The 27,731-nt window shown below is 55.0% G+C and overlaps 1 protein-coding gene across 1 annotated transcript in view; it reads left to right on the top strand.

Annotated features, from left to right (window-relative positions):
- LOC140393343 (dynamin-binding protein-like) overlaps positions 1-26,126 on the top strand; it is a 64,681-nt gene extending 38,555 nt beyond the window's left edge. The window contains exons 2-3 of the mRNA XM_072479700.1: positions 22,533-22,729; positions 25,809-26,126. Coding sequence (XP_072335801.1) covers positions 22,533-22,729; positions 25,809-26,111 — 500 coding nt within the window. The 3' untranslated portion in view covers positions 26,112-26,126. The remainder of the gene's footprint in view (positions 1-22,532; positions 22,730-25,808) is intronic.
- Positions 26,127-27,731: the final 1,605 nt, after the last annotated feature.

The following is a 27,731-nucleotide window of genomic DNA, read 5'->3' as shown; positions in this document are numbered from 1 at the left end:
TGACCAAAAAGGTAAGGAGGGGTTATTGGGTTACGGGGATAGGGTGAGCACAGTAAGATGTCTTACAACACCAGGTTAAAGTCCAACAGGTTTGTTTCGATATCACTAGCTTTCGGAGCGCTGCTCCTTCCTCAGGTGAATACGCCTCAGGGGATAGGGTGGAAGTGACGGCTTAAGTGGGTCGGTGCAGACGCGATGGGCCAAATGGCCTCCTTCTGCACTGTATGTTGTATGTTCCCTGGAGACGGGGGGGGGGGGGGGATCCCACCTGCTCCTCTTTGATGAGTGACACGGGATCTTTTACATCTCACCTAATAGACACATGGGGCCTCAGTTGAACCTCTTACCTGAAAGATGGCACCCCTGACAGTGCTGCACTCCCTCAGTACTGCATTGGAGGCCCGATGTCCAATTCCCCTAACCTGCACGTCTTTCGGGACTAGTGGGAGGAAACCGGAGCACCCGGAGGAAACCCACGCAGACACGGGGAGAACGTGCAGACTCCGCACAGACAGTGACCCAACGGGGAATCGACCCTGGGACCCTGGAGCTGTGAAGCAACAGTGCTGACCACCCGAGAGGATAAACAGGGCTTCGGTTTGACACCTCAGGCGACATTCTCCAGAAACGGCGCGATGTCCGCCGTCTGGCGCCCAAAACGGCGCAAATCAGACGGGCATCGCGCCGCCCCAGAGGTGCAGAATGCTCCACATCTTTGGGGACCAAGCCCCAACCTTGAGGGGCTAGGTCAGCGCCGGACGAATTTCCGCCACGCCAGCTGGCGGAAAAGGCCTTTGGTGCCCCGCCAGCTGCCGCGGAAATGACATCTCCGGGTGGCGCATGCGCGGGAGCGTCAGCGGCCGCTGACAGCTTCCCACGCATGCGCAGTGGAGGGGGTCTCTTCCGCCTCCGCCATGGGGGAGACCGTGGCGGAGGCGGAAGGGAAAGAGTGCCCCCACGGCACAGGCCCGCCCGCGGATCGGTGGGCCCCGATCGCGGGCCAGGCCACCGTGGGGGCACCCCCCGGGGCCAGATCGCCCCGCGCCCCCCCCCAGGACCCCGGAGCACGCCCGCGCCACCTTGTCCCGCCGGTAAGGTAGGTGGTTTAATCCACGCCGGCGGGACAGGCATTTTAGCGGCGGGACTTCGGCCCATCCGGGCCGGAGAATCGAGCGGGGGGGCCCGCCAACCGGCGCAGCGCATATTCCCGCCCCCGCCGAATCTCCGGTGCCGGAGACTTCGGCAACCGGCGGGGGCGGGATTCACGCCAGCCCCCGGCGATTCTCCGACCCGGCGGGGGGTCGGAGAATTTCGCCCCTCATCTCAAAGGGCACGCTGACAGTGCAGCACTCCCTCTGTACTGAGAGTGTATGCCAGGACGTTGTGTGGGGTGAGATTTGCAATCCAAGCTCCAGAGTTGGTGGGTGCGTGAACGGCCTGTTGGGTGCGTGGACTGTCTGTTGACCCCTGGCCGATTACGCTCGTGGAGGTTTAATGACGGGTGCAATCGTGCATTTTGCTGTCGGCCGCCGTTTCCTCGGGTATAACAAGGTGCTGCCCAGCAGCGTAATCGAATGTGGATGCCTGCTTCCCACTGCCCTCCCGTGCAGAGCTCTCGGTCGATGGAATTCGCTGTTGATTCACAGCGAGCTACACCAGGTCGAACCGGTTTGAATTCTGTCTCTCTCCGGGAAGGTCTGAGGTGACTGTGCGGAACCTCCGGAGCTCCGTCTGGAATTCAACGGATGGGACACCAAGTGGGCGATAAAATCTGGAACTGGAGTCTGTGCTCCCGAGCTTCCCGAGCGATCCTTTGCACTGTGTGAGTTGTTGGCAGTGAATGCCAAGTCCCTCTGAAGCCGACACTCCCAGTGCCCTGCCAGAGGTGCTGTCTTTCCGGTGAAGTGTCAAACCAAGGACCCCCAACTGCCCTCTCGAGTGGAAATACAGGACCCCATGGCTACTACTTCGCAAAAGAGAAGGGAGTTCTTCTCGATTTCCCACAACCTAAAGCAGATTATCTGATCATTTACATCTTGCTGTGTGTGGGATCTTGCTCTGTGTGGGATCTTGCTGTGTGCAAATTAGCTGCTGCATTTCCCACATTGCAACGGTGACTACCCTTCAAAGGTACTTCATTATGTCGTTGTAGGGCACTATAGAAATTGCTACTTCTTTCCTTTTGACCAGCTCGACACCATCCATTTATACGGCTCCCATAACCTGCTTTTATAGCAGCAATCATTAAACATCGCCGAGCGCGTTGGGGAGGGATTTACAGGTGGGGGGAGGAGGGAGTTACAGAGAAAGGGAGAGGTCATGGCCATGGAGGGATTTAACCGCAAGCAAGAGAGTTTTAAAAAAGGCGTCAAAGGAGCCGGTGAAGGTCAGGGAGAACGTGGTGAGCAGCGGTAGATTCGGACACGGGAAGTGACATTTTGGGGTCCAAACCTTGGGCGTCCCAGATCTTTATGGAAAAGATTGTTTCCGTTAGGATTAGCAGTTTTAAGATTGGCAGTTTTGGTGGCTGTGTTAGAGAGGCCAAGATCAACGATGGTGCTGGGGCCTGGGGCCTAGGGGAAGTGATCATTCTGAGGCCTGGGGGGTGGGGGGGGTCTGATCATCCTGAGGTCTAGGGGGAAGTGATTATGCTGAGGCCTAGGGGGGACTGATCGTCCTGAGGCCTAGGGGGAAGTGATCATCCTGAGGCCTTGGAGAGACTGATCATCCTGAGGTCTGGGGGGTCTGATCATCCTGAGGCCTAGGGGGGACTGGTCATCCTGAGGCCTAGGGGGGGGGAATGATCATCCTGAGGCCTGGGGGGAGTGATCATCCTGAGGCCTGGGGGGAGTGATCATCCTGAGGCCTGGGGGGGACTGATCATTCTGAGGCCTGGGGGGGACTGATCATCCTGAGGCCTGGGGTTGGGGGGCGGGGAGTGATCATCCTGAGTCCTGGGGGAGTGGTAGATGCTGAGGCCTAGGGGGATTGATCATCCTGAGGCCTAGGGGGAGTGATCATCCTGAGGCCTGGGGTGGGGGGCGGGGGGCGCGGGGGGGGGGGGGAGTGATCATCCTGAGGCCTCGAGGAGTGATAGATGCTCTGGCCTAGGGGGATTGATCATCCTGAGGCCTAGGGGAGTGATTATCCTGAGGCCTTGGGGGCGGGCGGGGGGGCGCGGGAGTGATCATCCTGGGGCCTAGGGGTACTGATCATCCTGAGGCTTGGGAGAGTGGTAGATGCTGAGGCCTATGGGGATTGATCATCCTGAGGCCTATGGGGATTGATCATCCTGAGGCCTAGGGGGAGTGATCATCCTGAGGCCTGGGGGAGACTGATCATCCTGAGGCCTGGGGTGGGGGGGGGGGGGTGATCATCCTGAGGCCTGGGGGAGTGGTAGATGCTGAGGGCTAGGGGGATTGATCACCCTGAGGTCTAGGGGGAGTGATAATTCTGAGGTCTAGGGGCAATGATCATCCTGAGGCCTAGGGGAACTGACCATCCTGAGGCCTGGGGAGGGCGGGGATTGATCATCCTGAGGCCTTGGGGCACTGATCATCCTGAGGCCTGGGGGAAGTGATCATTCTGAGGCCTGGGGGGGACTGATCATCCTGAGGCCTGGGGGGGACTGATCATCCTGAGGCCTAGGGGAGTGGTAGATGCTGAGGCCTGGGGTAGTGGTAGATGCTGAGGACTGGGGTAGTGGTAGATGCTGAGGCCTAGGGGACGTGATCATCCTGAAGCCTAGCGGAACTGATCATCCCGACGCCTTGGGGGACTGATCTTCCCGAGGCCTAGGGGGGGTGATCATCCTGAGGCCTAGGGGGGAACTGATCATCCTGAGGCCTGGGGGGGACTGATCACTCTGAGGCCTGGGGGGGGTCTGATCATCCTGAGGCCTGGGGGGGGTCTGATATCCTGAGGCCTAGGGGGGACTGGTCATCCTGAGGCCTAGGGGGGGAGTGATCATCCTGAGGCCTAGGGGAGACTGATCATCCTGAGGCCTGGGGGGGACTGATCATTCTGAGGCCTGGGGGAGACTGATCATCCTGAGGCCTAGGGTGGTGGTAGGGGGGGGGGGGCGGGTAGTTATCATCCTGAGGCCTGGGGTGGGGGGGGGGGGAGTGAACATCCTGAGGCCTGGGGGGAGTGATCATCCTGAGGCCTGGGAGAGACAGATCATCCTGAAGCCTGGGGGAGACTGATCATCCTGAGGCCAGGGGTTGGGGGGCGGGGAGTGATCATCCTGAGGCCTGGGGGAGTGGTAGATGCTGAGGCCTAGGGGGATTGATCATCCTGAGGCCTAGGGGGAGTGATCATCCTGAGGCCTGGGGTGGGGGGCGGGGGGAGTGATCATCCTGAGGCCTGGGGGAGTGGTAGATGCTGAGGCCTAGGGGGATTGATCACCCTGAGGTCTAGGGGGAGTGATCATTCTGAGGTCTAGGGGCAATGATCATCCTGAGGCCTAGGGGAACTGACCATCCTGAGGCCTGGGGAGGGCGGGGATTGATCATCCTGAGGCCTTGGGGGGACTGATCATCCTGAGGCCTGGGGGGGACTGATCATCCTGAGGCCTGGGGGGGACTGATCATCCTGAGGCCTAGGGGAGTGGTAGATGCTGAGGCCTGGGGTAGTGTTAGATGCTGAGGCCTAGGGGAAGTGATCATCCCGACGCCTTGGGGAATGATCTTCCCGAGGCCTAGGGGGACTGATCGTCCTGAGGCCTAGGGGTGATCATCCTGAGGCCATGGGGGGAACTGATCATCCTGAGGCCTGGGGGGGACTGATCATTCTGAGGCCTGGGGGGGACTGATCATTCTGAGGCCTGGGGGGGGGGGGGTCTGATCATTCTGAGGCCTGGGGGGGCAGGGGGGGGGGGGGAAACTGATCATCCTGAGGCCTAGGGGGGACTGATCATCCTGAGGCCTAGGGGATTGATCATTCTGAGGCCTGTGGGGGGACTGATCATCCTGAGGCCTAGGGGGGACTGATCATCCTGAGGTCTAGGGGATTGATCATCCTGAGGCCTGGGGGGGACTGATCAACCTGAGGCCTGAGGAGTGATCATCCTGAGGCCTGGGGAGTTTTAGATGCTGAGGCCTGGGGTAGTGGTAGATGCTGAGGCCTGGGTGGGATTGGCAGAGATGAAAATGAATTGATTAATTTTCCGTTTCCCTGTCTGGAGGTCCGGAACTCCAGGTTTTTCAGAGACTCTGTCAGCCTCTGTCTCTGCTCCATGGTAATCGCTCTGTCTCTCACTGGGTTTCCATTCATTCAAATGCTAATGTGAGCTGTCCAGTCCCACACAGGATTGTGTTTGGGGCCAGGGAGAGGTAGGGGAGGGCAGCGGCAGAGGGAGGTGACCATTCCTTAAGGCTTCCAGTCATCAGACCAAAAACAAAGGTGCAGCTTCGCTGGTCCGTTCAGTCTCAGGGACTCAGAGTGACTCAGGTTGGTGTGGACCAGGGGAGTGCAACTCAAATGGGGCTGGAGTTACACCAGGTAAGAGAAAGATGCTGTGTGTGTGGGAGTGTCTGGGTTTGTGTGTGTATGGTGTGTCTGTGCGGGTGTGTGTGTGGGTGTCTGTGGGTTTGTGTGCGTGTCTGCGGGTGTATGTGGGCGTCTGTGGGTTTGTGTCTGCGTGTGGGTGTGTGTGTGGGTGTCTGTGGGTTTGTGTGTGTGGGTGTCTGGGTTTGTGTCTGCGTGTGGGTGTCTGTGGGTTTGTGTGTGTATGGGTGTCTGTGCGGGTGTTTGTGTGGGTGTCTGGGTTTGTGTCTGCGTGTGGGTGTCTGTGGGTTTGTGTGTGTGTGGGTGCCTGTGTGGGTGTGTGTGTGGGTGTCTGTGCGGGTGTGTGTGTGGGTGTCTGGGTTTGTGTCTGCGTGTGGGTGCCTGTGGGTTTGTGTGTGTGTGGGTGCCTGTGTGGGTGTGTGTGTGGGTGTCTGTGCGGGTGTGTGTGTGGGTGTCTGGGTTTGTGTCTGCGTGTGGGTGTCTGTGGGTTTGTGTGTGTGTGGGTGTCTGTGGGTTTGTGTGCGTGTGCGAGTCTGTGGGTGTGTGTGTGTCTGTGGGTTTGTGTCTGCGTGTGGGTGTGTGTGTGGGTGTCTGTGGGTTTGTGTGTGTGGGTGTCAGTGTGCCCACATGGATGTCTGTGGTTGTGTAGGCGGGTGTCTGGGTTTTGCGGGTGAGTGAGTGTGTGTCTGTGTACATACATGTAGGGAAGAGGAAGGGCAACTCTAAAACCCAACCTTCATCATAATCTTTCTCCAAACAAATCTATTTCCATCTACTTTTTTTACCCTCTCCAAGGCCAGCACATCTTTCCTCAGATACAGGACCCAAAACTGCTCACAATACTCCAAATGTGGTCTGACCAGAGCCTTAAACAGCCTCAGAAGTATATCCCTGCTCTTGTATTCGAGCCCTCCCGACATGAATGCTGACATTGCATTTGCCTTCCTAACTGCCGACTGAACCTGCACGTTAACCTTAAGAGAATCTTGAAGGTGGACCCCCAAGTCACTTTGTGCTACTGGTTTCCGAAGCCTTTTCCCATTTAGAAAATAGTCTATGCCTCGATTCTTCCTACCAAAGTGCATGACCTCACCTTTTTCCACATTGTATTTCATCTGCCACTTCTTTACCCACTCTCCCAGCCTGCCCAAGCCCACCTGCTTCCTCAATACTCCCTGTCCCTCTGCATATCTTTTGGGTGAGTGAAATCATCCGACACTTGTTAATCCGTGGGCAGGGGAGAGGATGTATTATGTAACACACCAGGTATTACTGGTAATAAAAGCAAAATACTGCAGATGCTGGAAATCTGAAGTAAAACAGCAAGTACTGGAAATACTCAGCATGTCAGGCAGCATCTGTGGAGCGAGAAACAGGGTTAACCTTTCTGGTCCAAATATGATTCTTCAGAACCTACTCATGTTTTTACTTGTGTATGGGATGTGGGTGTTGCTGGCTATTCCAGCATTTATTGCCCATCTCTAGTTGCCCCTCAGAAGGTGGTGGTGAGCTGCCTTCGTGAACCGCTACAGTCCATGTGGCGTAGGTACACCCACTGTGCTGTCAGGGAGGGAGTTCCAGGATTTTGACCCAGCGACAGTGAAGGAACGGCCGATATATTTCCAAGTCAGGATGATGAGCGACTTGGAGGGGAACCTCCAGGTGGTGGGGTTCCCGGGTATCTGCTGCCCTTGTCCTTCTAGATGGTAGTGGGCGTGGGTTTGGAAGGTGCTGCCTGAGGAGCCTTGGTGAGTTACTGCAGTGCACCTTGTAGATGGGACACACGGCTGCCACTGTTCGTCGGTGGTGGAGGGAGTGAATGTTTGTGGTTGGGGTGCCAATCAAGCGGGGCTGCTTTGTCCTGGATGGTGTTGAGCTTCTTGAGTGTTGTTGGAGCTGCTCTCATCCAGGCAAGTGGAGAGTATTCCATCACACTCCTGACTTGTGCCTTGTAGATGGTGGACAGGCTTTGGGGAGTCAGGAGGTGAGTTACTCGCCGCAGGATTCCCAGCCTCTGACCAGCTCTTGTAGCCACAGTATTTATCTGGTAAACCTGAAGGCACCTCCTTGGCTCATTGACCATATTTTTATCTATAAGAACTCAGCACCTCACTTGAGAGAAATAATAAAACACTGCGGAGGCCGGAGATCTGAAATACAAAGAGAAAGTGCTGGAAACACTGAGCCAGTCGAGCAGCGTGCCTCTCTGCACAGAGACTGCCAGAGCTGCTGAGAGCTCCCAGCACATTCTCTTTAAATGGCGCTGTGGGTAAGGGTCGTACATCTTCAACACTGAGGCCCCTGGGAACCATTCACTGCTGAAAACACTGGATGGTTTCAGGATTCACCTTCAGCTTTGATTTTATTGAGGGAATGTAAGGGGCATCGGAAAACAATAGATTTGGGGGATTGAATCTACAGATTAACTGCGGGAGGAATGTGAAGAGGATATGTTGCCATGGCGATCACCACACAATCTGATTCTGCCCATACCTGATATCTGTCGGGGCATGGGGAGGATGTGTGGTGATGGGCGGGGGGGGGGGGGGGTGTGGGGGGTGGGGGGGGGGGGTGGGGGGAGAGATTGCGGAACGGGGAGGGTGTGGGGCACACAATGAGGTTGTGGGGAGTCAAGGGAGGCTGTGGGCGGGAACGGGAAAGGTGTGGGGGTCGTGGGGAGGTTGTGGGGGGGGGGGGTCGTCCCGAAGGGTGTGGGGGGTCACGGGGAGGCTGTGGGGGGGTCACGGCGAGGCTGTGGGGAGGTCGCAGCGAGGCTGTGGGGGGGTCACGGGGAGGGTGTGGGGGGGGGTCACGGCGAGGCTGTGGGGGGGTCGCGGGGAGGCTGTGGGGGGTCGCGGGGAGGCTGTGGGGGGGTCGCGGCGAGGCTGTGGGGGGGTCGCCGGGAGGCTGTTGTGGGGGGGTCGCCGGGAGGCTGTTGTGGGGGGGTCGCGGGGAGGCTGTGGGGGGGGGTCGTGGGGGGGGTCGTGGGGAGGCTGTGGGGGGGGGTCACGGGGTGGCTGTGGGGGGGGTCGCGGGGAGGCTGTGGGGGGGGGTCACGGGGTGGCTGTGGGGGGGGTCGCGGGGAGGCTGTGGGGGGGTCGCGGCGAGGCTGTGGGGGGGTCGCGGCGAGGCTGTGGGGGGGTCGCCGGGAGGCTGTTGTGGGGGGGTCGCCGGGAGGCTGTTGTGGGGGGGTCGCAGGGAGACTGTGGGGGGGGGTCGTGGGGAGGCTGTGGGGGGGGTCGTGGGGAGGCTGTGGGGGGGATCACGGGGTGGCTGTGGGGGGGGTCGCGGGGAGGCTGTGGGGGGGGTCACGGCGAGGCTGTGGGGGGGCATACAGAGCAGGGAGTGTGTGGAATCACTGCTCCAGACTCCATATTTGTGTATAACCTTTCAAATTTGTTTTTTGCCTTTGAATTCACTAGGCCTTTGAGAGAAAAGAGATATTCAATTGTAGAAAGCTTCACAGCCCTGTCCTGGCGCATTTCCTTTTTTTTTAATTTAGATTTGAAGTGCCCAATTTTTTTTCCAATTAAGGGGCAATTTAGCATGGCCAATCCACCTACCCTGCACATCTTTGGGTTGTGGGGGCAAAACCCACACAGACATGGGGAGAATGTGCAAACTCCACACAGACAGTGACCCAGAGCCGGGATTGAACCTGGGACCTCGGCGCCGTGAGGCAACTGTGCTAATCACTGGGCCACCGTGCCGGCCTTATCCTGACCCATTTCTCTTATCCATTTGTGCACACAGACATGTGCTCACGCTCACATAAGCCCCCTCACGTGCAGACATTCACACAAGCACATATTGGTAGGAGCCATTGATTATTGATCAGCTCCTTCCTCTCTCTCATCTCCTGAGATATTTGACTGCTGTGAGCAGAAGGCTTGAGCTGGGCCTGGGCTGGTGATTGGGGCCTGGGCTGGTGATTGGGGCCTGGACTGGTGATTGGGGCCTGGACTGGGAATTGGGGCCTGGACTGGGGATTGTGGGCTAGCCTGGGAATTGAGGCCTGTCCTGTGGATTGAGGTCTGGCCTGGGGACTGGAGCCTGGCCTGGCGATTGGGGCCTGGCCTGGGGATTGGTGTCTGGCCTGGGGATTGGGGCCTGGCCTGGGGATTGTGGGTAGGCCTGGGAATTGAGGCCTGGCCTGGGAATTGAGGCCTGTCCTGGGGATTGAGGCCTGTCCTGGGGATTGAGGGCTGGCCTGGGGATTGAGGCCTGTCCTGGGGATTGAGGTCTGGCCTGGGGATTGAGGTTTGGCCTGGGGATTAGGGCCTGGCCTGGGGATTAGGGCCTGGCCTGGGGATTGGAGCCTGGCCTGGGGATTGGAGCCTGGCCTGGGGACTGGGGCCTGTCCTGGGGATTGAGGCCTGTCCTGGGGATTGAGGCCTGGCCTGGAGATTGAGGCCTGGCCTGGGGATTAGGGTCTGGCCTGGGGATTAGGGTCTGGCCTGGGGATTGGGGTCTGGCCTGTGGTTTGGAGTTTGTAGGGTTTTCTGGGTGTGACTCATTCCCACATCAATTACTGCTGAAGGGAAACAGTGAAACTGAGGTGAGGTTAGAATGAGGAAGGAGGCTGTCTCAGTAATAACAATCTCCCTGGAGGAGGAGAATGAGCTGGTTTACAGTTTCACTGACTCAGAAGGTGGTTGATCTCCTTTGGCAAAGGGGGTATCTGTAAAAGGTATGGTTCAGACGGAGGCAACCTGCTGTTGTCATGGATACCGACTGCACCTCAATTGTGTGTTGTCACTTGTACTCTGACCCCTTGTGAATCAGAGTCCCAGACTGAAAGGACAGCAACAATAACTTGCATTTGTATAGCACCTTTAGTGTAAGAAAACGTTGCAAGATGATTCATAGGACTCACATAAGGAGATATTAGGGCAAATGTCCCAAAAGAGTGGTCAAGGAGGTGTGTTTTAAAGGAGGAACGTGAGGTAATGAGGCAGAGGGGTGCAGGGAGGGAATGACAGAGACTGGGGTCTGGACTACAGAAGGGACGGCCACCAACGGTGAAGCGATTACAATTGCGGATGGTCGCGTGCCAGAACTAGAGGAGTGCTGATATCTCTTGAGGACTGTGGGGTTAGAGGAGTTCATACAGATCGGGAGAGGCCACAGGGAGATTTGAAAGCAAGGCTGGAAACTTCAATCGAAAAGCAAATTCCTGCGGATGCTGAAATCTGAAACAAAAACCGAAAACACTGGGCAATCTCAGCAGGTCTGACAGCTTTGACAGTGAGTCACCCAGACTCGAAACGCTAGCTCCCTTCTCTCTCCACAGATGCTGTCAGACCTGCTGAGATTGTCTGTTTTTGGGTCGGAAATATTAATGCTGGGGCCGTCGCTCCGACTGGGATCCAGGGAGAGGGCAGTGAGCACGGGGGGGGGGGGCGCAGGAACGGGACTCGCTACAGGTCACGGAACCGGGCGGCACGAGTTTTGGGTGACCTCAAGGTGTTCTGGAGTTTGGAATCGGGAAGGCCAGGCGGGAAGGTGATGGAATAGTCATCCCTCGAGGTAACGGAGTGAGGGTTTCAACTGCTGCTGAGATGAAATGGGGGGAGGTCAGGTCACGTTATTGAGGTGAAAAATAGAGGGGGGGGGGATTCTTAGTGACTGGGTGGGGTTATGTGACCGGCAGCTCAACTCCGGGGGAGGGGGATATATGTGAGCACCAGGGTTGTGAAACATTGTGGTTCCGCCTCAGGGAATAGGCAGTCTGATAATTTAGCAGCGGTGGAGAGAGACTGTGCTGAGGCAGAACTGGGTGTCAGCATTGACACTGCTTCAGGACGCTATCGCTAAGGGGCAGCGTGTAGATGAGAAGGGGGAACCAAGGATGGATCCTTGGGGAACACCAGGGGTAACGGATTGGGAAGGGAAACCATTGAGGGATTCTCTGGCTATGATTAGCTCGATAAGAATGGAACCGGGCGAGGGCCGTCCCAGGTGGTGGAGGAGGAGGGTGGTGTGGTCAACGTGTCGGAGGCTGCAGACGGGTAGCGGGGGGGGGGATGGGGGGGGGGTGGAGAGGTTCCCTTTGTCAGGATCTCACTTGTGACTTTGATCAGTGCCATTTCGGTGAAAGGGGCGGGAAACCTGATTGGTGGGATTCAAACGTGGGGTCCCACCCTGATGGGAATGGTTTTGGGGAGATGGCGACGTGTTCAAGGAGTTTGGAAAGGGAGACTGGAGTTGGGCCGGTAGTTTACAAGGAGAGAAAAGTTGTGCTTCTTCAGGAGATGGGTGATGACGACGGTTTTGAATTGAAGAGGGGACAGGACCTCCGGGGAGGGAGACCTCCGGGGAGGCAACCTCAGCAATTCTTGCCCTCGGAAGAAAAATCATATTCCCTCTTAAAGATGGCAGTTAAACACTGGGAATAATCATCGGCCTTTTGGTCAGTCTTTCCCCTCCCCCCCACCCATCTCCATCATCTATAATAACAAACAAGTGTTGAATGTCGTCTAGTGCCAATATTTTCCAACCCGCAATGATTTCTCTTCCTGGATTGCATTGCCTCACCCCAGTGCCCAGCGTGTTAGCCTTTAATTTCTAGGCACCCCGGCACAATCATGGAGGGTTATCAATTCCCCTCACCTACCATGAGTCCTCTTTCCCCCCCCCCCCCCCCAATGCACGTCCCAGCACCTTCACCCTGCAGGCACCCTCCCCAACTGCCCCACCAAACTGGCCCCATAGCATTACCCCGAGAGTGCTGAGAATATGGAGCTTTCTACCACAGGGTCCAGCGATAATGTCACTGGACTAGTCGTCTAGAGTCCAGACTCTGGTGAGTGGCAGGGGTTCAAATCCCACCACGCCAGCAGCCGGAATGTTTTTTGAAATAGTTTGTGGGGATGGGCCAGAATTTAGATTTCTTGTCACGCGTACGGAGGCACAGTGCAAAGTATTGTTCTGCGAGCAGTCCAGGCAGATTGTTCCATTCGTGAAAAACGCAGGACACACGATAAATATGCAATGTAAATTCATAGACATCGGGTGAAGCGGAAATCTGGAATTTAGAGCTAGTCTCGGTAATGGTGAGCATGAAACAATCCTCGATCGTTGTCAGGAACCCATCTCATTCCCCAATGCCTATCAAGCCGTCCTTACGCAGTCTGGCCTACACGTGACTCCAGACCCACAGCAACGTGGTTGTGACTCTTAACTGCCCCTCTGAAATGGCCCAGCAAACCTCTCAGTTCAAGGGCAATTAGGGAGTGGGCAACTGGGCTTTGCCAGTGAAGCCCACATACTGTGAAAGAATTTTTTAAAAATAGGATAGAAACATTTAAGGCGAAGCTTGAAGAGAGAGGATGTGACTACACTGCCCATGGACTTTCAGCACGTCCTGTTCCCCTATCGATCCTGTGCTCACTGACCCACATTAGCCCCCAGTCAGGCAACACCTTGCCTTTAAAATTCTCCCCCTTTTCAGATCGCTCATGGCCTTCCAACCCCGCCCTATCTCTATAACCTCCTCTGGCCCTATAACCCTCTGAGACATCTGCACTCCTCCAATTCCAGACTCTTGAATATCCCAAATTTTATTTACCGCTCCACCATTGGCCTTCCCCGGGTTCCTAAATTCTGGAATGCCCTCTCTCAGCCTCTCCTCCTTTAACATGCTCCTTGAAACCTTTCTGATCAAACCTTTGTTCAGCTGTCCCGATGTCTCGTTACATGGCTCTGTGAAGCATTCTGGGACATTTCATTGCACTGGAGGTGGAGAGGACACAAATAAAATCCCGAAAATGATTCCGGGGATGAGGAAATGTGGTCACGTGGACAGAGTGGAGAAGGTGGGACTGTCCAGGATAGGAGAAGGCTAAGTGAGGATTTGGTAGAGGTATCCAAAGTTCTGAAGGACTGAGATATAAAGAGCGAAATCTAATGGCTGCGCCGCACCCGACGTGGGACGCGATGCAGCTGGTAAATCTCTCGATAGGTTTACCCGGCGCGCGCTACGCCTCGTGAGATCTAATGGAATCTCGCAAATCGTCACAATCTGGATCCCACCTACCTTGGGCGGGACCCAAATCTGCAAAGTAAAGTGAGCAGGTAGGCCGAGTTACAAAAGGCACGGGATCTAACCCCGTGTCTCCGAGACCCCGCGCGAGCACCAGTTAGTACTGGTCTCCACCAACGTGGACTAGGTGAACTGGCACTTGGGGGAGGTCTCCCAGGTGATATGGGGACTCCTGGCACTGCCAGGAGTATTTTGCCCGCGCTGTGGATCGGGCTTGGGGGTGTTCTACCCTCGTGAGGTGAGGTGCGGGGGCACGATGACCCCCTTATAAATGAGTTGGGATGGGGTCTTGAGATTGGGACACCATTTAAAAATGTCGCCCCGATGATCTCTGGCGAGGGGAGGTCGTTCATGCAGGAAATGGGACTGAGTGCAGCATCGAGGGGCCGTTCCTCGCCGAGGCCCCGGAATGAAGCCGAGTCCCGTTTGATAGCGGGATCGTTCGCGACGCTGCCGGCACTGGGAAACACCCAGCTAAACGCTCTCGGCACGCGACTCTACATTTCTGTTAAATCGCGTCCAAAGTGACTGATTGGAGGAACCTCGCGTGGATTACAAACTGCAGCAAAACGGCCTGTTTCCGTGCTGTAAATCGCCCATGTGAGAAAAGAGATCTCGTGTCCCCAGACATTTCTCTCCCAGATTGTGGTTTCAATGGGGGAACAGGTTTTAACCCCTTCCTCTCCTCAGCCTTTCCCGCAACAGTAGACCAGCATCTTCCGCTGACATGGGAGGCCACTGCATTCCCATCGCCACCCAATCCTTACCTTGCATCACACACCTGCCCTGTACTCGAGAAATAGACACCTCCTGTGGAACTGGTTTGATTAGTCCCCTGAGGGCAGGAGGGTAAATCATATCTTAATCTGTTTTTACTCCAGAGCCACTCCCTAAGCAGCAGCTTAGTTTCCCATTCTCAAGAGTTTGGTGTTGCAACAACAACAAGAGTGTGCATTTATATGGTCCCTTTACAGACCAACTCAGCAAGCTTGCAGTCATCCAGGCAAGTGGAGATGGCCCATCACACGCCTGACTTGTGCCATGTAGGTGGTGCACAGGCCCACGTCAGGATTTGAGTAACCAATCATACGATCTCCAGCCTCTCACCTGCTCTTGTAACCACAGTATTTGTGTGGCTGGGTCCAGTTCAGGTTCTGGTCGATAACCCCAGGATGTTGTGGATTCAGCGATGATAAGGCCATCGGGAATGTCTTCGGGAAATGGTTAGATTTCCTATTGTTGGAGATGGTCATTGGCTGGTGCACTTGGTATTTGTCACCCATCAGCCCAAACTTGGATATCCAAGTCTTGCTGCATTTGTATGTGGAATGTTTCAGTATCTGAGGAATCATGAATGGTGCTGAAGATTGTGCAGTCATCAACGAACATTCACATTTCTGGCCTTATGATGGAAGGGAAGGTCATTGATGAAGCAGCTGAAGATGGTTGGGCCGAGGACACTCCCCTGAGGAACTCCTGCAGTGATGTCCTGGAGCTGAGATGATTGACCTCCAACCACCACAACCACCTTCCTTTGTGCCAAGAATGCGGAGAGTTTTCCCCCATGATTCCCATTGACTCCAGTTTTTCCAATGCTGCCTTGATGTCAAAGACAGTCACTCTCCCCTCCCCTCCGGGGTTCAGCTCTTTTGTCCATTTTGGAACCAAGGCTGTAATGAGGTCAGGAGCTGAATGACCCTGGCGGAACCCAATGAACATCCGTGAGCAGGCTCAACACCCCATCCTTATCCCATTAACCCCAACTAACCTTTTGCCCCAAGCGGCAATTTATCATGGCCAATCCACCTAAACTGCTCATCTTTGGACTGTGGGAGGAAACCGGAGCACCCGGAGGAAACCCACGCAGAGGCGGGGAGAACGTGCAGACTCTGCACAGTCACCCGAGGCAGGATTCGAACCCGGGTCCGGGACGCTGTGAGGCAGCAGTGCCAACCACATAGATAAGCTGCAGCGCTGGGCTGAGAGGTGACAAATGGAGTTTAATGCAGAAAAGTGTGAGGTGATTCATTTTGGAAGGAATAACAGGAAGACAGAGTACTGGGCTAATGGTAAGATTCTTGGCAGTGTGGATGAGCAGAGAGATCTCGGTGTCCATGTACATAGATCCCTGAAAGTTGCCACCCAGGTTGAGAGGGTTGTTAAGAAGGCGTACGGTGTGTTAGCTTTTATTGGTAGAGGGATTGAGTTTCGGAGCCATGAGGTCATGTTGCAGCTGTACAAAACTCTGGTGCGGCCGCATTTGGAGTATTGCGTGCAATTCTGGTCGCCGTATTATAGGAAGGATGTGGAAGTATTGGAAAGGGTACAGAGGAGATTTACCAGAATGTTGCCTGGTATGGAGGGAAGATCTTATGAGGAAAGGCTGAGGGACTTGAGGCTGTTTTCGTTGGAGAGAAGAAGGTTAAGAGGTGACTTAGTTGAGGCATACAAGATGATCAGAGGATTGGATAGGGTGGACAGTGAGAGCCTTTTTCCTCGGATGGTGATGTCTAGCACGAGGGGACATAGCTTTAAATTGAGGGGAGATAGATATAAGACAGATGTCAGAGGTAGGTTCTTTACTCAGAGAGCAGTAAGGGTGTGGAATGCCCTGCCTGCAACAGTAGTGGACTCGCCAACACTAAGGGCATTCAAATGGTCATTGGATAGACATATAGTGTAGATGGGCTTTAGAGTGGTTTCACAGGTCGGCGCAACATCGAGGGCCGAAGTGCCTGTACTGCGCTGTAATGTTCTATGTTCTACTGGGCCACCCCATACCCGAGTAATTTTCCACATTGCCAGGTAGATGTCAGCGTTGTTGCTGTACAGGAACAGCTTGGCTAGGGTCACGGCTAATTCCACAGCACAAGTCTACAGGAGTACAGCCGGAGAGCTGCTAGCTTGTTCGTTGCTGGGATCAACTCCCACATGGTGTGTTCAATTAGTTACTATATTAGAGTTCATTGCCAACACTGGCTGGGGATGGCCTGGAGTGTGTTAACCAGCGATGTGTTGTGGAATCTGGGGATCGGATGAGTTTGACAACTGTTTAAAACAAAGTCGGACTTGTTCAGCTTTCCAGCATTGAGACGTAGAAACAGGTGGAGCCCATTCAGCCCCTCGAGCCTATTCTGTCATTTAATGAGTTTAAAATATACTTGCATTTATATCAGCACTTTTTGCAGCCACATGACAAACAGCCAATGAGGTACTTTTAACTTGTAGACACTGCTGTAACGCAGGAAATAACACAGCAGCCAATTTGTGCACAGCAAGATTCCACAAACAACAACGTGATCATGACCAAGTCATCGTTTTTTATGATGTTGATTGACTAGCCAGTAGACGGTGGGTGGGGGTGGAGAGGGAGCTCTCTTGTTCCTCTTCGAAGCAGTTTCAATGGATCTTTCATGTCCTCCTGAGGAGGGAGATCCGGCCTTGGTTCAATCGGTCACAGCTGATCCGTCCATTTCATTCAGCAGCCTTGGTTCCATAACCCTGACCAGGAAAAATCTATTCATCTCCAAAATGATTGAGCTTTTTGTGGGGTAGAATTCCACACCTGTTGTGTGAAGAAGTGTTTCCCAACTTCTCAATTTGCTGAATTCTAATTGTTTCCAGGATGATGATGTTGATTGAGGGAGCAACACCAACCCTGTAGATCTCATTCAATATAAGGGAGTTTCGCTCAGCTGGCTGGACAGCTAATTCATGATTCTGTACTGACCCTCTGACAGTGCAGCACTCCCTCAGTACTGACCCTCTGACAATGCAGCACTCCCTCAGTACTGACCCTCTGACAATGCAGCACTCCCTCAGTACTGACCCTCTGACAGTGCAGCCTTCCCCCAGTACTGACCCTCTGCTAGTGCAGCACTCCCTCAGTACTGACCCTCTGACAGTGCAGCACTCCTCAGTACTGACCCTCTGCTAGTGCAGCACTCCCTCAGTACTGACCCTCTGACAGTGCAGCACTCCTCAGTACTGACCCTCTGACAGTGCGGCACTCCCTCAGTGCTGACCCTCTGACAGTGCAGCCTTCCCCCAGTACTGACCCTCTGCTAGTGCAGCACTCGCTCAGTACTGGCCCTCTGACAATGCAGCACTCCCTCAGTACTGACCCTCTGACAGTGCAGCACTCCCTTAGTACTGACCCTCTGACAATGCGGCTCTCCCCCAGTACTGACCCTCTGACAGTGTCGCACTCCCTCAGTACTGACCCTCTGACAGTGCGGCACTCCCTCAGTACTGACCCTCTGACAGTGCAGCACTCCCTCAGTACAGACCCTCTGACAGTGTGGCACTCCCTCAGTACTGACCCTCTGACAGTGCAGCACTCCCTCAGTACTAACCCTCTGACAGTGCGGCACTCCCTCAGTACTGACCCTCTGACAGTGCAGCACTCCCTCAGTACAGACCCTCTGACAGTGTGGCACTCCCTCAGTACTGACCCTCTGACAGTGCCGCACTCCCTCAGTACTGACCCTCTGACAGTGCAGCACTCCCTCAGTACTAACCCTCTGACAGTGCAGCACTCCCTCAGTACTGACCCTCTGACAGTGCAGCACTCCCTCAGTACAGACCCTCTGACAGTGCAGCCTTCCCCCAGTACTGACCCTCTGACAGTGCAGCACTCCTCAGTACTGACCCTCTGACAGTGCCGCACTCCCTCAGTACTGACCCTCTGACAGTGCAGCACTCCCTCAGTACTAACCCTCTGACAGTGCAGCACTCCCTCAGTACTGACCCTCTGACAGTGCGGCACTCCCTCAGTACTGACCCTCTGACAGTGCAGCCTTCCCCCAGTACTGACCCTCTGACAGTGCAGCACTCCCTCAGTACTGACCCTCTGACAATGCAGCACTCCCTCAGTACTGACCCTCTGACAATGCAGCACTCCCTCAGTACTGACCCTCTGACAGTGCAGCCTTCCCCCAGTACTGACCCTCTGACAGTGCGGCACTCCCTCAGTACTGACCCTCTGACAGTGCAGCACTCCCTCAGTACTGACCCTCTGACACTGCGGCACTCCCTCAGTACTGACCCTCTGACAGTGCAGCCTTCCCCCAGTACTGACCCTCTGACAGTGCAGCACTCCTCAGTACTGACCCTCTGACAGTGCAGCACTCCCTCAGTACTGACCCTCTGACAGTGCAGCCTTCCCCCAGTACTGACCCTCTGCTAGTGCAGCACTCCCTCAGTACTGACCCTCTGACAGTGCAGCACTCCTCAGTACTGACCCTCTGCTAGTGCAGCACTCCCTCAGTACTGACCCTCTGACAGTGCAGCACTCCTCAGTACTGACCCTCTGACAGTGCGGCACTCCCTCAGTGCTGACCCTCTGACAGTGCAGCCTTCCCCCAGTACTGACCCTCTGCTAGTGCAGCACTCGCTCAGTACTGGCCCTCTGACAATGCAGCACTCCCTCAGTACTGACCCTCGGACAGTGCGGCTCTCCCCCAGTACTGACCCTCTGACAGTGTCGCACTCCCTCAGTACTGACCCTCTGACAGTGCGGCACTCCCTCAGTACTGACCCTCTGACAGTGCAGCACTCCCTCAGTACAGACCCTCTGACAGTGTGGCACTCCCTCAGTACTGACCCTCTGACAGTGCAGCACTCCCTCAGTACTAACCCTCTGACAGTGCAGCACTCCCTCAGTACTGACCCTCTGACAGTGCAGCACTCCCTCAGTACAGACCCTCTGACAGTGTGGCACTCCCTCAGTACTGACCCTCTGACAGTGCCGCACTCCCTCAGTACTGACCCTCTGACAGTGCAGCACTCCCTCAGTACTAACCCTCTGACAGTGCAGCACTCCCTCAGTACTGACCCTCTGACAGTGCAGCACTCCCTCAGTACAGACCCTCTGACAGTGCAGCACTCCCTCAGTACTGACCCTCTGACAGTGCGGCACTTTCTCAGTACTGACCCTCTGACAGTGCCGCACTCCCTCAGTACTGACCCTCTGACAGTGCCGCACTCCCTCAGGACTGACCCTCTGACAGTGCAGCACTCCCTCAGTACTGACCCTCTGACAGTGCTGCACTCCGTCAGCACTGCACTGAGATTGTCAGCCTGCGTTCTGTGCTCAAGCCTCTTTGGGGTGGGTTTGAACCCACAACTTCACTGAGTGGAGCGACAGTGTCCAAGTTTGCTGCTGATACAAAGCCAGGCGAGGAGGCTGCAAAACAATCTGGACAAATGAAGTGAGGGGGCCGGAAGGCAGCGGGTGGAGTAACTGCTGGGATTTGTGAAGTTATTCACTGATGTGGAGACTTTAAATGCAGAATAATTTGAAATGGTGAGTGACCTGTAAATATTAGCATTCAGAGGAAGTAGGCGACCTGGTTCTCCAGTCACAGAAAGCTGGACGTCAATCAGCAAAGTAAATGGTAAGTTGGTCTTTACTGCAAGGAGCTTGGAGGAAGTCCTGATGCGTGTGTGCAGAGCATTGATGTGAGAATACCGGTCGTATTGTGGACAGTCTTGTTCTCATCCGAAAGGCAGAGATACTTTGGGGAGAGCAGCACAGGTTTACAGGGCCGGGTCCAGGATGAAAGGATGGCTCTAAGAGGAGAGACTAAGCCGAATGAACCTATCTGGAGTTTTAGAGGGATGAGAGGTAATCTCATTGAACGAGGAGGAACCGAGGGATTTGGGGATCTGTGTGGGAAAGACGAGTTGCGGTAAAGGTTTAGTTATAATCATTTATAAAAATAAAAAAAATTTAGAGTACCCAATTCATTTTTTCCACTTAAGGGGCAATTTAGCGTGGCCAGTCCACCTACCCTGCACATCTTTGTGTTGTGGGGGTGAAACCCACGCAGACACGGGGAGATTGTGCAAACTCCACACGGACAGTGACCCAGAGCCGGGATCGAACCTGGGACCTCGGCGCCGTGAGGCAGCAGGGCTAACCCACTGCGTCACCGTGCTGCCCTGTTTAGTTATAATCTTGTCGAATGGTGGTGCAGGCTCGAGGGGCTGAATGGTCTAATCCTTAATTCTTATGATCTTAAGCACCTGACACGATGGGGCGAGTGTTGGTAACACAACTGAGCCACAGAACAGATTGGGTCACATTCCAGGAGGGCAGAATCGAGGAGCTGCGATGGGAAGGCAAGATTACTAGAACGGAGCCCGTTGCAAGTTAAACTCCCTGCCTGAGGATAGAGGGGCTCTCGTGTGACTTGTGGGTGGTAACAGGATTAGACACCCCACATATGGCTCACGGGACTTAATCTGCTGAAGGATTGCTGTCCTGGGCTGAGCAGTTTAAAATCACCGTGAGCTCTGTCTGTGACAGCCGCAATGGCCGTGAGCTTTCCCGTGAACAGGAGGGAAGGGTGGACACAGGGTGAACAGATTGTTTCACAAACAAAAAACAGAAAGCGCTGCACTATCTCAGCCGGTCTGACAGCATCTGTGGAGAGAGGAGGGAGCGAACGTTTCCAGTCTGGACGACTCTTTGTCAAAACTGGGGAGAACTGGAAATAGGGTCAGATTTATACTGCTGTGGGGGGGGGGGGGGGGGGGGGGGGGTGGGGGGTGCAGTGTGGAACGGTGGGTCTGGATAGGGGGTTAGCGACAGGTGAAGATTGACAAAGATGCCATGGACAGAAAGATGAAGGGAATGTAACTGGGGGTGATTAAGGCTAAGAAGGGTAAGAAGACCCCCCCCCCCCAACAGTAGAAATCTGACCCCATTTCCAATTCTCCCCAGCTTTGACCAAAGAGTTGTCCAGACTGGAAACGTTCGCTCCCTCCTCTCTCCACAGCTGCTGTCAGACCTGCTGTGATCTCCGCTCTGGTTCGTGTCATTCCCTCTTTCTCTATCTTCCACCTCCCGCATTTCTCTTTCTCTTCCTCTATCCCCTCTGTTTTATCTCATTTCATCTTTTATGAACGCCACGAACATTTGCATTTGGAGCTAGACCTGGCCACTCAGTCGCTTGAGCCTGCTCTGATATTCAATCGGATGGCGGCTGAACTGATTGTAATCTCAATCCCATATTAGCCTGCCCCCGATAACCTTTCATAGAGGAGGGTATTCACCGGCCGCACCCGCCCTGCAACTGGACATTCCCGCCCAATGCCAACGGACCTTTACGTAGTCTGCATCCGCCCATGGTGATGTTGCGGCGGGTGGGGTGGAAGAATATTGCCTGAAATCACTACAGTGCAGAAGGGGGCCAGTCAGCCCATCAAGTCTGCACCAATCCTCTGAAAGTGCGCCCTACTAGGCCCCGTCCCCCGCCCTATCTCCATAACCCTGGTCCCCCCCCCCCCGTCTCTCCCCCCCCCCCCCCCCCCCCCCCCCCACCTAACCTGCACATCTTTGGGCTGTGGGAGGAAACCGGAGCACCTGGACGAAACTCACGCAGACACGGGGAGAACGTGCAGACTCCACACGGTCACCCAAGGCCAGAATGGAACCCGGGTACCTGGCGCTGTGAGGCAGTAGTGCTAACCGCTGTGCCATCGTGCCGCCCATTTCACCCCCTTGTTGATCAAGAATCTATCTACCGCTGCCTTAAAAATATTCAAAGATTCTGCTTCCTCTGCCTTTTGAGGAAGAGAGTTCCAGAGACCCACGACCTGCTGTCCTGGCCAACATTCATCCCTCAATCAACATTAAGAGAAACAAATTATCTTGTCATTATCATGTGGGGTCTTGCTGTGCACAAATTCGCCGCATGTTTTCCAAATTCCACCAGTGACTAAACTTCAAAAATAATTCATTGGCTGTAAAACACGTCAAGAGGTCTGGTTGATGTGAAAGGCACTATTTTCATGTAACTCTTCTACTTCTTTCATAGACAAGGGTATGACCAAAGAGAGCAAAGTTGCAAACAAAGATATGAACTTTAAAACAAAGGCGTTGGATTCTCGAACAAGAGCGTCTTCATTCTGCTGGAGTGAGATTGGCGCTGTTTGGTAATCATAGCTGCTTTTTCCTTATAACCCTTCCTAGACATGACGCTTTTATCCACTGACCACCGCCCACCCCCGGAGCCATCACCAATCACAGCCACACCACACCGCCCCGAGCAGAAGATGATGGAGAAGAGGGCAAAGGTCATCGAGGAGCTGCTGCAAACGGAGGCCGATTACATTAAGGACCTGGAGATGTGCGTGGACAAAGTGCTCATCCCACTAGAGAACAAACAGGTGAGGGGGGTGGGGGTGGAGCGGGCAGGATGTGGATATTACCAACGCGGGGAGTGGGTTAGGGTGAACCTGGTCAACGTTTGAACTGAGCCTCGCCTGTGGATCAATTTGGTCAACATGGCACTCTGGGTAACAATCGAGGGGGAGCTTTGTCCTGGGAGAGTGTGGTTCCAACAACACTCAAAAAGCTCGACACAATCCTGGACAAAACGGCACCCTGTCCACCACATTAAACATTCACTCCCTCCACCACCGATGCACAGTGGCAGCCGTGTGTACCGTCTACAAGATGCACTGCAGTAACTCACCAAGGTTCCTGAGGCAGCACCTTCCAAACCCACGACCACCACCATCTAGAAGGACAAGGGCAGCAGATACCTGGGAACCCCACCACCTGGAGGTTCCCCTCCAAGTCACTCACCACCCTGACTTGGAAATATATCGCCGTTCCTTCACTGTCGCTGGGGCAACATCCTGGAACTCCCTCCCTAACAGCACAGTGGCGTACCTGCACCACACGGGCTGCAGCGGCTCAAGACGGCAGCTCATCACCACCTTCTGGAGGGCAATTAGGGATGGGTAATAAATGCTGGCCCAGCCAGTGAAGCCCATGAAAGAATGGAGAGATGGGTTTGAGATGGTGTTGAGGGGACTGCACTCTGGGTAAAGACACGCTGTCCTTCGCCATTCCCGAGTGGGTAGTGAGGGAAACATTCCTCCCACCCTCTCCCCCACCAATCCCAGGGCTTTCCCAGTTACCATCACTATCCAGCTGGGACAAGCACTCCGGGTGAGGAGAAGTAGGTCCCCTACCCCTCCGCCCCCCCCCCCCAATGGCCTGCTGGGATTTGCTGTCCCAAAGTCACATGGAAAAAGCAAAGTACTCTATTTCTATAAGGCCTTCCACAACAGCCAGTAAAGCGCTTGTGACGGCTAGTCACGTGATAATGTAGGAAACACCTCAGCCAATGTGTGCACAGCAAGACACCACAAACAGCATTGAACAGATCATCTATTTTTGTCATGTTGATCGGTCAGGACACTGAGATCATCACCAATGCTCTTCATTGATACAAAGCTCAGAATCTTCACCATCCACCTGAAGGAGCAGACAGTAAACAACCATTAACAAACCAGCATCACCAACAGTGCGGCACTCCCTCAGTACTGACCCTCTGACAGTGCAGCACTCCCTCAGTACTGACCCTCTGACAGTGCAGCACTCCCTCAGTACTGACCCTCTGACAGTGCGGCATTCCCTCAGTACTGACCCTCTGACAGTGCAGCACTCCCTCAGTACTGACCCTCTGACAGTGCGGCACTCCCTCAGTACTGACCCTCTGACAGTGCAGCACTCCCTCAGTACTGACCCTCTGACAGTGCGGCATTCCCTCAGTACTGACCCTCTGACAGTGCAGCACTCCCTCAGTACTGACCCTCTGACAGTGCAGCACTCCCTCAGTACTGACCCTCTGACAGTGCAGCACTCCCTCAGTACTGACCCTCTGACAGTGCAGCACTCCCTCAGTACTGACCCTCTGACAGTGCGTCACTCCCTCAGTACTGACCCTCTGACAGTGCAGCACTCCCTCAGTACTGACCCTCTGACAGTGCGGCACTCCCTCAGTACCGACCCTCTGACAGTGCAGCACCCCCTCAGTACTGACCCTCTGGCAGTGCAGCACTCCCTCAGTACTGACCCTCTGACAGTGCGGCACTCCCTCAGTACCGACCCTCTGACAGTGCAGCACCCCCTCAGTACTGACCCTCTGACAGTGCAGCACTCCCTCAGTACTGACCCTCTGAGAGTGCAGCACTCCCTCAGTACTGACCCTCTGACAGTGCAGCACTCCCTCAGTACTGACCACCTGACAGTGCGGCACTCCCTCAGTACTGACCCTCTGACAATGCAGCACTCCCTCAGTACTGACCCTCTGACAGTGCGGCACTCCCTCAGTACTGACCCTCTGACAGTGCGGCACTCCCTCAGTACTGACCCTCTGACAGTGCGGCACTCCCTCAGTACTGACCCTCTGACAGTGCGGCACTCCCTCAGTACTGACCCTCTGACAGTGCGGCACTCCCTCAGTACTGACCCTCTGACAGTGCGGCACTCCCTCAGTACTGACTCTCTGACAGTGCGGCACTCCCTCAGTACTGACCCTCTGACAGTGCGGCACTCCCTCAGTACTGACCCCCTGACAGTGCAGCACTCCCTCAGTACTGACCCTCTGACAGTGCAGCACTCCCTCACTACTGACCCTCTGACAGTGCGGCGCTCTCTCAGTGCTGACCCTCTGACAGTGCAGCACTCCCTCAGTACTGACCCTCTGACAGTGCAGCACTCCCTCAGTACTGACCCTCTGACAGTGCGGCACTCCCTCAGCACTGACCCTCTGAAATGCAGCACTCCCTCAGTACTGACCCTCTAACAGTGCAGCACTCCCTCGGTACTGACCCTCTGACAGTGCGGCACTCCCTCAGAACTGACCCTCTGACAGTGCGGCACTCCCTCAGTACTGACCCTCTGACAGTGCGGCACTCCCTCAGAACTGACCCTCTGACAGTGCAGCACTCCCTCAGTACTGACCCTCTGACAGTGCAGCACACCCTCAGTACTGACCCTCTGACAGTGCGGCACTCCCTCAGTACTGACCCTCTGACAGTGCAGCCCACCCTCAGTACTGACCCTCTGACAGTGCAGCACTCCCTCAGTACTGACCCTCTGACAGTGCAGCACCCCCTCAGTACTGACCCGCTGACAGTGCAGCACTCCCTCAGTACTCAACTTCTGACAGTGCGGCACTCCCTCAGTACTGACCCTCTGACAGTGCGGCGCGCCCTCAGTACTGACCGTCTGACAGTGCGGCACTCCCTCAGTACTGACCCTCTGACAATGCAGCACTCCCTCAGTACTGACTCTCTGGCAGTGCAGCACTCCCTCAGCACTGACCCTCTGACAGTGCGGGGGCCCTTCCCATGGTGGGGCAGAGTGGGGGAAGGTGATAAAAGGGGAGCGGAGGGGTAGGACAGTGCCTGGTCCTGTCACCATCTTAACAGTTTTCCCCTCTGTTCTCAGTTACAGCAGGTGGATTGCGATGCTCTCTTTGGAAACATTCACACAGTTATCGAGGTTTCCAGACGTCTGCTCGGTGAACTGGAGTACAACGGACAGCATAGGTACCGTCAAGATTCTCTTCAACTCAATGTAATCATGACCTGGCACTCTGCCAGCATTCAACTCGCTTTGCAACAGGAGGAGGCCATTCAAGGACTTCAAAGGATTATCCAGATCAAATTTACATCTCTCCACCATTGTTATAGAGGAATTGTACAGTCCCTACAGTCTAGGAGGCCATTCTGCCCATCGAGAATACACTGACCCTCCCAAAGAGCACCGCACCCAGGCCCGTTCCCCTACCCTGTCCCTGGAACCCCAGCTAACCTACACATCTTTGGACACTAAGGGGCAATTTATCATGGCCAATCCACCTAACCTGCACATCTTTGGGACTTGTGGGAGGAAACTGGAGCACCCGGAGGAAACCCACGCAGACCCGGAGAGAACGTGCAGACTCCGCACAGACAGTGACCCAAGCCGGGAATCGAACCCGGGACCCTGGCGCTGTGAAGCAACCGTGCTAACCACTATGCCACCGTGTCACCCCATACCTGGGCCAGTGTTCTGTACCTTTCATATCCTTACCTATCAAAGGTGTAACATTTTCTGTTGACCCCGAGCATCAACAGCTTTTTAACGGAGGAACTTCAGGTTTTCTCGACCCTTTATGTGACAAAGTGTTTCCTGACAACAGTCCTGAACAACCTGTCTCTCATTTCCAGGTCCTGCCCCCCCCCCCCCCCCCCCCTTGTTCTGGACTCTTTCCCGGCCGCACCGGAGGGAAGAGCCTCTCTCTGGGAGGAATGCGCGGTCCGGGTGCAACGGGTGAATCGCGTGAGACCCCCAAATTGGGGTCTGCGCGGGGTCCGACTCCGAGCAACCCGACTCGCTCCGCGCGGCGCGATCTGCACCGTGGCCTTGCCCGGTGAGATCCAGATCTGCGTATTTCAATGAGCTTAATGGCAACGGTTGCCCCCTTGGCCAACGTGAGGTCCTCCATGCCAGGGCCACGCTGGTAGAGACCATCCAAACCCCACCCCTCCCAACAATACACTGCCTGCCCACGCCTCCTCTAGCAGACAGGGCGCCCTGTAATATGGCGACCCCTCGCGGTCCCTGTAATAGAGGAATTCCCTGCAGGAACCCTCTGCCTAAAGGACCCTCATCACATAGACCCACTCTACCCAGAAAATGGACCCCTGTCTGGAAGCTAGAGAGCAGTTCAGAGAGGGGGGAGGGGTGGCAGTGGGAAGCATTATAGCTGTAATACTTACCTAGCAGCTCCATGTGTTCATGGGGAGTAGCTGTGTCTGGTTTCCACAGGCCATTAACTGCAAGCCATTCATAGCATTCCAGTAGTGGTCTTTGATTGACAGCCCACCGTCAGCTCTGATCCATTCATATCCCTTCACGCTTCAGTGGCTGAAGTGGTGAAACCCCCGTGTGTGTAAACATTGACCACATCAAAGAGATGTAAATGCATTTCAATCACTCAAGGGTGGGATTTCACTGCACTTACCTCTTTTTGAAAATCAGAATAATCTTTGTTAGTGTCACAAGCAGGCTTACATTAGCAGTGCAATGAAGTACACTGTGAAAAGCCCCTAGTCACCAATTCCGGCGCCTGTCCGGTACACTGAGGGAGAATTCAGAATGTCCAAATTTCGGGACTTGTGGGAGGAAACCGGAGCACCCGGAGGAAACCCACGCAGACACGGGGAGAACGTGCAGACTCCGCACAGACAGTCACCCAAGCGGGGAATTGAACCTGGGACCCCGGTGCTGTGAAGCAACAGTGCTAACCACTGTGCTACCATGCTGCCCAAATGTGGTCAATGTTTACAAACATTGGGGTTTCACCTCTCAGGCTACTGAAGCGTG

The sequence above is a fragment of the Scyliorhinus torazame genome, chromosome 16, assembly GCF_047496885.1.
Source record: "Scyliorhinus torazame isolate Kashiwa2021f chromosome 16, sScyTor2.1, whole genome shotgun sequence".
Lineage (NCBI taxonomy): Eukaryota > Metazoa > Chordata > Chondrichthyes > Carcharhiniformes > Scyliorhinidae > Scyliorhinus > Scyliorhinus torazame.
Note: the sequence above shows the minus strand (reverse complement) of the source record. Positions and strands in the feature narration are given on the sequence as shown.